The 9,749-nt window shown below is 33.0% G+C and overlaps 1 protein-coding gene across 1 annotated transcript; it reads right to left on the minus strand.

Annotated features, from left to right (window-relative positions):
- Positions 1-8,037: 8,037 nt before the first annotated feature.
- Positions 8,038-9,480, minus strand: LOC138178731 (alpha-ketoglutarate-dependent dioxygenase alkB homolog 4-like; the record flags this gene model as incomplete). The annotated part of the gene is made up of 4 exons (XM_069110913.1): positions 8,038-8,216; positions 8,436-8,866; positions 8,982-9,074; positions 9,355-9,480. Coding segments are annotated over 4 exons (801 nt in total), but the record flags the coding sequence as incomplete, so codon positions are not given.
- Positions 9,481-9,749: the final 269 nt, after the last annotated feature.

Genomic DNA, 9,749 nt, shown 5'->3' on the forward strand with positions numbered 1-9,749 from the left:
ATTTACTTACTGATATGTATTTAATTATTATTTATGAAGTAAGCGAATATGTTTGCAAATTATAGCAACCAGAAACGCGTAAAGAAACATGTTGATAAAGGTTCTATTCATCACAAATGAAAAATAAAAAAGTTTGATATTTCAGTTAAAGATTTCAGCTTGTAGCGTGCCTTCCTACTATTTGATATGGAAGCCAAACGTTTCGACTCCTAGTCCCACTTTCTTTTTCACTTGCATTATCCTTTTTTACGTTCGATACGTCTAACATCCATCGGCAGTCTCTACAGGAATAGAGAAGAATCTTGAAGAGAAACTTGAATCTAGAAACAGTAAACAAGCGTATAGGCAAAATTCAATGTAGTAAGAAGAACACTTTTTTTTACAAATATAATAATTAAGCAATAAATTGCTAACAAAGCAATAATTAGACCACCGATGAAGTTATCAGCAAAAATTTACTCAGAATCAAGTACTTAACGACATATGTGAGAATCAACGTCATCGGCGTTGGTGTTCCTTAATATAAATAATTACCAAAATCCGATGACAACTACGTATGCAAGATTGTAAGAAACATCTGTTATAATTCAATTAGAAACGAATATCATCAGTGTATTGGATTTGTGTTTCGAGATAAGTTTTTTCAATCCGGCGACCGACGACCCTTGACTATAAAATAATAACAAATTAATTATAAATATAGTAGACGATTAAACAATCGATATTTGTATATTGAATTTGTAGGAAAGTTACTTACTCTTAGATTTCAATGACTTTTGGATACGTTCGATATTTCGAATATAGGACATTTTGAACAACTTTTCCCTGTATGTATTCTGTCTATTCAGTGTGTACACTATGACAATGTATTCTGTCTATATATGTTGTGCGTTCATGTGACGTGCAGCGCACGCGTTAGTACCTTGGTCGTTTTACTGCTGCGGAAATGTAAGACACTGCGTTGTCTTTCTTTGTCTTTCATACGATAAACTTTGGAAGATTAAAGTTGCAATATTTTTTAAATCAACCGTTTCTCGGCCCCAATATCTTCATACATTCTTCGTAGAGAATAAAAAAATGTATCTAGAGGTGTACAAAAAAATATACAGTACCATTAGAAAAAGCTATACATTGGCATTGAAATCTCTTTAGATAAGAACGTAGAAAGAAATGGAAATATCTTATTAATTTTCCCCCGTCAAGTGTCAAGCAACTTTTATACGAAACATTCTTTTCGCTTTTCTGATGACTTGGAGATATGTTAATGCGTGGACATTTAAAACGGACATACTGCATTTGGACATTCCGGAAATCGAGGATTGCACTGGGTGCTTAACGTTAATTTATGTTTATACATAAATGTATGCTATAAAACAATAAATATGTATTTATTAATAATAAAAAATGTATTACGAAAATTATTCATTTGCCTACTACAGTAATAGTAATAAGAGTAATTTAATGGCCTTTTTAAATAAATAAAAGTATATGCGCGCTTTAAATTGTCGAAGTTGCGCAGGATCTGCTGGATTTCCGCTGCCTTTCTGCCGTCTGATTATGCTACGCAGAGTCTGTTACGCTCTGCTGCCAATCTACACGCAAATGGTTATCAGCGTAGTTTTATTAGGCCAGTGTTTTAACGGAGAGTGTAACGACGAACACACAAAAGTTTATACTAGTTTATACTTAACAATTTTATAATTTTATATTCGCTACTTTGTACCGAAGGGAACGGAAAATGAAGAAACAGAAAATTACAGATATAACTAGAAGGAAAAAAACGGATAATGAATGGAGTTAGACTAAGTAAGACGATACTAAAACAACATGGAAGACAAAGAAATAAGACTAATAACGTCGACGCGATAACGTAACAAAGACAATAAGGTTGATTGGGTCTTTCATACGGGTTAAATTTATTCGGAAGTACTAGAATAATTTATTGGACGGAGTGGTTGATCTGAACTCTATGTAGTTCATGACCGGACATCTTGTCCGCGGTGACTCGGCCATCTGACGAGCGCATGTTCCATAGTTGCAGACGGACGTCACGTGGTCGAATCTGTGTAAGATAGTTTTGTATCCGGAAGTTTCCAACATAAAGGTATATTGATCAAAAATTCAGGTAAATATAACGCTAAGGGTAATTCTAGTTGTCATATATACGGTTATAGGCTATACTGATTTGTTTTCCTTAGTATAAATTGTAAAAAAAATAAAAATTGTAAAAAATGTGGTGCAGCACAGGCGAAGTGAACTGTGACGAATAACAACAAGCAGTAGCAGAAGGGTGAAATAAAGAAGAACAGGAAGAAGAAGCGCGTGTATATGTCAAATATGTAAAACCATTGTTGTAGGTTAGACGCGTGAAATTTTAAACAAGTAAGAAAGGAACGAAAAGAGAGAAGAAATTGAGGTTTGTTTGCAAAATGGGAATAGAATAGATAATAGGTAATACGTAAGGCAATATAATTTTGTGGATGGTAGAAGAATAGATTTGTTTGAATTCTAGGAGACTAAAGAATAAATAAAGATACATTTAGGAGATATATGTGTGCCTTGTTTATTTGTCCATTGACCATAAATTGTGAAATTAGGCTTGAAAAATATAGATGACAGATAGAATAGTTTTGGAAGGTTAAGAATATGGTTGCGTTAAAAGAGGTATACTTGTGAAATGTACAATGGAATTGGGCAATGGAATAGAACACCATTATGAAAGGTAGTAATTATGATCTGGAAATATATTAGTAAGGAAGAACACGGTTGGAATCTTTTAATTACATGGATGCTATGTGGAAAGTGATTAACGTTAAATGAATTCTATTTAAAGGAATGAAACTTATTGGTAATAATATAGAATGGTATTATTAAAGCTAGTAATTATATAGAATTATATAGAATTACTAGCTTTAATAATATCTTTCTATGGTGAGTTATAAGGATGGATGAGAATTGACGCATTACGGACAGAGACAGTGAAGAAAAATGTATCCGTTGGAAGAAGGTTGAGCGGGAGGGAATAGAAAAAGGAAATTATTGAAAAGCTTAATGTTATTTGAGAAAGGAAAGTTGAGGCTGAAGAAGAATGAAATGTAATTTATTAAGTGGAAAATGGCTGGTGAATGGAAGTAACAGTGTAGGATAATAGGATGTATCTAAAATATTTTTTTGATGAAAAGATAGAAGAAAAAAAGAGCCGTGATTGGGGTTAATCATAAATGTATGTTGTAGTAAGCGATACGTAAAGAGCTCGGTTAGCTCCGCGATAAGGTGTCGGACTCGTAATCTTTTGGTGGCGCATTCGATTCTTGAGACAGCAGAGCCCTGCTATTGTTGCAAGGTACTCGTTTTTACACCCTGTGGTCTTTTCCCCGGGGTGGCGTGTTCGAACTGGATCGAGGTAGCGTGAATGCTACCCCATTTTGCTTCCGCAAACAATTTTTGTTGTACGATTGGTAGGTATAGTAAGGAAGAGAAGAGTACCGTGGCACAATTTGTCGCAGACTATGGGAGCCGACTGGAACTGCGAGAAAGTAACAGGAGTATAGAATGTGCGTGGAGGTATCTCAACTCCTGTTAGACAAGGAGAACTATATTGTGCGACAAGGACAGACATACTTTCCCAAAAATTTCACGATTATTCCTTTATTACTATTATTATTATTATTCCCGAAATTTGATGCGCAACGCTAATAAATATTAATCTACGCACTCGTATTTAAGCAATACGCAAAATTAAAGCAATCTATTAATATTTAATATTAAATATAAATCGTATATCGAATGTTACCCATGTTCGAATAAAAAGAACGATAGAATCGTTTATACACAGCTGTCTTAGTTAAGATAAATTAAACGTTACCAAGTTTCCATGAAAATTAAATTAATAATCGATACGCTGTTGGGTGACACATACACGTCTACTACCACCATTCCTGCCCATTCGACCGCTACGTATCCGTTGCCGCGTTCCAGTGGATCCCCGTGGACGGACGCTCCCGGCGCTGATGTCCAGGTGACAGCCATCCGTATCTCCGCCCCAGTCCGGAGCGTCCAGGATTCTGTATGGCTCGGCCACCACCGCTAGGGCCATCGTGCTCTCCAGGATGGTTTAAAAGAGCAGGTCTTGTGCCCGTCTTGACCGTCCCAGATTGGTCTGGAGGATGCGCATCTTCTTAATCCCCTAAGTTCATGGCTTCCATCGCTCCCTCCGCTCCAACCTCCTTGCTCGCGGGTTTAGAGTCAGGGATTTTCTGCGGCGAGCCTTCCTTGTTACCGTTTCCTACCGCGAACTCATCGGTCCCGGGTTTGGTTCTGTATAAAGAAAAACTTCGAAACGAATTAATCGTTGTGCGCAATGTCTGTCGTGATCGTGAGGGATGTGAGACTTTTCAAAGTCTAATTAGTCGTCAGTTGAAGTTGATCTTGAGTTGACAGGCCGAGCCTATAATTCAATGTTTACTGCGATACTCGTCTTAGAATGAGAATGGAAACTAGACAATTTGAGACGAAGATAAAGATGCGTCAGACTTTCGCCAGATTCGAGAATGATCGTTACTCTTTCTCCGTTTTTCGTTTAATTTCTCAATGGCCTAATCGCAGCAAGCTGGAGTCCATACTGAACGTGTATCGTAGTTATTAATCCATGTGCCATGTGATTTGCCAGGAATAACATGAAATAAATTTTTATTAAAAAAAAGACAAGCTACAATAGATCGAATCATTTTATACCTTTCTACGAAAATTCACACCCACGAAATCCCCGACAAGTTCACTCCTGTAATGATTAATTACCTAAAGATTTTTAAAACAGTACGAGTTTACGGTTGTACGAACTACTTTACGAAAAAGATAGTTATCCGACGATGTTAAAAATCTGAGCATAATGGAGATGTACGTACAACAGATACTCACGGGAAAAACCAACGAGACTAATAATAAAATCAATGAATTAGAAGAATAAAAGAGCTATAGGCAAATATCTTATAATATACAGTGGCATAATCAGCAATTTATTATAAAATTATTGATCCGAGCAAAATTTATTATGAAAAAAGGTTGCTAAATATGATAGACATTGTCGAATACTAATCGAATAAAATCATTTAGTTAATTTTCATAGAATTTGATACTTCTTCAAGCCTAATAAATCCTTTGATACATCTAACGAAGAATATTATTCGCTACATAATTAATATCTGTATCACGTACATCGATGCAAGCGCTATTAAAGAAGAAAAAGCCATTTTATGTTACAGCTATAACGAGTAAATTTACTCGTTCAACTTGAGAGGAATTAAAAAAGAACCTGACTTTTAGGTAAGTATTAAATAAGAATTTTAAATATTGCATACAGTGAGTAGGTGCCATTCAAGAAAAAAGAACATTTTATTCTTCAATTAGCACGAGTAAATGAACGAATATCGATAATATAATATAACGCTTAATATGAATGTTATCTGTCTGATTATTTGATACCTTAACTAATTTCGCAGTAACGTCATCGACTGCTGTTAATTCGTTCAAACTAATTGATAGTCGAAAACTAGTATCAAGGAGGTGTGAATTTAGTCTTAGTTCGTAGAAACCATTAAAATGATAAAAATGGATATCGTATTAAATCGTTAAAGGTGCCAATTTACGATAAAAATTGAGAAACCGTTCAATTTGATTTTGTTATAATGGAAAAACCGTCTCCTGCTATGTCAAAAAATCGTTACCGTTTGATAAACAAATCGACGCCTTGTCGTAAGTCATATAAGGAACACGGAAGTCGCGCGCGAGCTCTTTTGTACCTGAAATTCCGGAGAGTGAACATCGAAGAAGAACATAAATATCAGTTAAGTAAGAAAAAATATCAAACAACAACATTGTAACGAGTAATTTATAACGTCTAAACCATTAATTTACAACACTTAAGCTATTAATTTGTAACATTCAAGCCATTAATTTATAATATTTAAGGAATTAATTTATAACGTCTAAACTATTAATTTATAACATTTACGTTATTAATTTATAACATTCAAGCTATTAATTTATAACATTTAAACTGTTAATTTATAACATTTAAGCCATTAATTTATAACATTTAAGCTATTAATTTGCAACATCTAAGCCATTAATTTACAACATTTAAACTGTTATTTTATACATTTATGCCATTAATTTATAACATTTAAACTATTAATTTCTAATATTTAAGCCATTAATTTCTAACATTTAAACTATTAATTTATAACACTTTAGCCATTAATTAATAAAATTTAAGCTATTAATTTACAACATCTAAGTCATTAATTTACAACATTTAAACTGTCATTTTATACATTTAAGCTATTAATTTATAACATTTAAGCTATTAATTTGCAACATCTAAGCCATTAATTTACAACATTTAAACTGTTATTTTATACATTTATGCCATTAATTTATAACATTTAAACTATTAATTTCTAACATTTAAGCCATTAATTTCTAACATTTAAACTATTAATTTATAACACTTAAGCCATTAATTTGTAACTTTTAACCTGTTATTTTATATATTTAGCCGATAATTTATGACATTTGAACGGTTAATTTATATCATCTAAGCCATTAATTTATAACAATTAAGCTATTAATTTACAACATCTAAGCCACTAATTTACAACATTTAAACTGTTATTTTATGTACCATCGACCGTGATAAGATCCAGACTACTTGACAGGAATCGAGAGAAGGTCAATGCTTGGGCTTTCCGCCGAGCCTTAGAGTTATCTGGTGCACGGGATTACGTCGCGTAGGTTGGTTAGTTCCCTTCTTCATTTCTTGTTAATGAAGATCGATTTTTATATATTGCTCTAAATTTAATACTTTTTTTCGTCAGTTTCTTTTAGAAATTAAATACCTAATAGCAGATATCTAATTTCATTTATTATTACGTTTCTATAAAACTGTAGCTGTAGATATATATGTGTGTATATATATATGCTTATATTTACTTATATATATATATATATATATATATATGTCGGAGATGAAAGGAAAGCCGAAGCCGTTCCTTGGAAACTTTGGGAACATCTTCTAGTAGTCTAGCCTGGATTTTATCATAGCTGTAATTGTTCGAGATTTGTGATATCAAGATTGGGTTCGAGGCGACAATTGGTCGCCGAACGTAGCCACGGTCACGGGATGGATGTTTTATCTAACGGAGGTCTGGAGTGGTTGTATGTGTTTTCCGAGAAATGTGGTTGTGGCGGCATGCGACCTCGAGAGCGGGCCTAGCCACGTGTGATGTTGCCTCGGAGGTGCCGATGCAATGGGACATACATTGTATTAGTAATCAAAACTCCAGGCAGAAACTGCCTAGCAACGGCGTTTGGAACTTTCTCGATGCTTCCAACGAGTGTGCCTAGCAACGGCGTTTGGAACCTTCTCGATGCTTCCAAACGGGTATAGAAAACAAAATGCAATCGTACAGGGAGAAAAATCTCCACGAGACTGGCATTCGTCTTGTGACTGCTTTAGAGAGTGACACGTCGTGTTTCTGTGCTTAAGATCAGTCTGCGCTTAGTAAGGAGTCATCCCGTTGATCGTGGATTCGTTTGAACTCAAATTATTGTTTATAACGATTATTAACTTATTGTTTGTAAACCATATTATCCATTGAACTTACTATCCGTTAAACGTATTATTCATTAGCTTTATTATCTGTTAGACTTACTAACCGTTCAACTTATTATCCACTAACTTTATTATTTGCTTAATTTATTATTCGTTCAATATATTTTCCGCTAACTTCATTATTTGTTAAGTTTATTATTCTCTAGACTTATTATTTGTTAATCTTTGTAATAGACTTGTGTATACGTGAAAATATAATCTTAGTTGTGTTAAACAATGGATAACTCACGTGAAGAATTGTCACGCGCCCAAAATTCCAATCACACCCCGACATATATATATAGAAGGATCTAATATATTTTCATAATACATAATGAAACGTACAAATATTTCGTACAAATTTTATATTACATACTTCGTTGGAATAAATTATTTTCAAACCTTAGTCACACTTCATTGAAAGACCGAAGCTCTCTTTAAGAGTTCTTTGACTATTTCATTATTTGTTGAGGTGCATAAATATGGAGGAGTTAATTCGCGATAAGCCAAACAAATTCGCTTAGAAGTTATATCTTCTCTTAAAACACAATGTTCCCATTTATACCTACAAAAAATATAGAAGAGAATCTAGTAATTATGTAAATAATGCAATAAAATTCACATTCATTATATTCTATTTTATCTATGTTATAAAATACTTTCTCAAGTTGTACCTGACAATTAAAATAATTGTATAACTAAATTTGCCAAACAATTACAGAAATATAATACGATATAGATGTTTAAGTACTAATTCGCCATGTCTGTAAGAAAAATTTCTTGCCTTGCACTATCATAAAGAATCATAAGCGATCCCTCTGGCATTGGGAGCCTTACAACGATATCTTTATTACTTTCATTTTTATCATTTGTATCAAATTCGAAGCCTTCGAGTATAGTGGAATACTCTGCAACGCTTTCTAAATTATATTTTGTATCTGGACCATGGTAAGGACTCATTGTTAAAACTGAGTTACCCATGACATTCACAGTAACTATTCTTTCACCCCAAATCCAGCAGTCATCGATATGTGGATCTATTGAAGCTCCTCGTAGCGAATCATACTCTAAAGTACATTGTTCTACCGTTTGGAAATTATTAAGCATGGGTACTTGGCAAAATTTTTGTTGCACAAATTGAGTAGACTTTGGAAAACCATCAAAAAAACCCAACTGAAGCTTTCTTTTCTTGAAGTTGCATTTTGGACCAAAATTCTGGAGTTTTTAAATTATGTCTTAAATCTTCCTATCTTATCTATTAATAAACTTTATCGATATCTCAAAATTTTATAATAATAAATGTAGTTATATATTAAACTGTTTGAAATACCTGTTTCCTTCTTCCACTCTGAGAAACTTCCCAAGGTATTTTTTCAAGCGCGTTCTTCAATGAATTAATTTCCCAAGGATTTAGAAAATCTAGCTTTGTATAAAAGTGAATATAAAACAATAGGTTAATATTAATTTCTTACGAATATTATCTCAAATATAAATAATAATAATAAAATTATTATTCTAACAATACTTTTTATCAAGTTCTCTTCACTAAAAAATCTTACTTCTTTTTTTATAATTGATGGTTGATAATCTCTTGTTATATTCTTAAATGTAAATTAGTTTGAAAGGGAAAATTAACGAATAATATTACCATGAATTAGAAATTAAATAATGGAAGGATGTATCGGATACAGGTAAGTAAATACCTTTATATATACACCAGGAAATTCTATGGCTGTTCCTCGATGATACGGATGATTTTTGTAAAGATCAGCATCCCAACCAGGCCACGATTTGTCACAGTTTGGACAATATACATAACTGGAACATTTCTAAAATATTATAATCCTAAATATTATAAATATATATATAATATTTCGAACTATATTCATATGTACATATGTATACATATTTTAGACACATAGTACGTGAAAGTCAGGGAACTAAAGGACAATGTCGATGCGATAGCATAAGAAGGGTAATACGTTGGTTGGGTCTTCTATACGTGTTAACTTTATTCGAAATTACTAGAATAATTTACTATCGACTATAAATCTCCTCGTTTATAATAATGCCTTTATAATAAACTTTTCAACTGATA

Source organism: Bombus flavifrons, chromosome 4, assembly GCF_040668555.2.
Source record: "Bombus flavifrons isolate JBK064 chromosome 4, iyBomFlav1_principal, whole genome shotgun sequence".
Taxonomy (NCBI): domain Eukaryota; kingdom Metazoa; phylum Arthropoda; class Insecta; order Hymenoptera; family Apidae; genus Bombus; species Bombus flavifrons.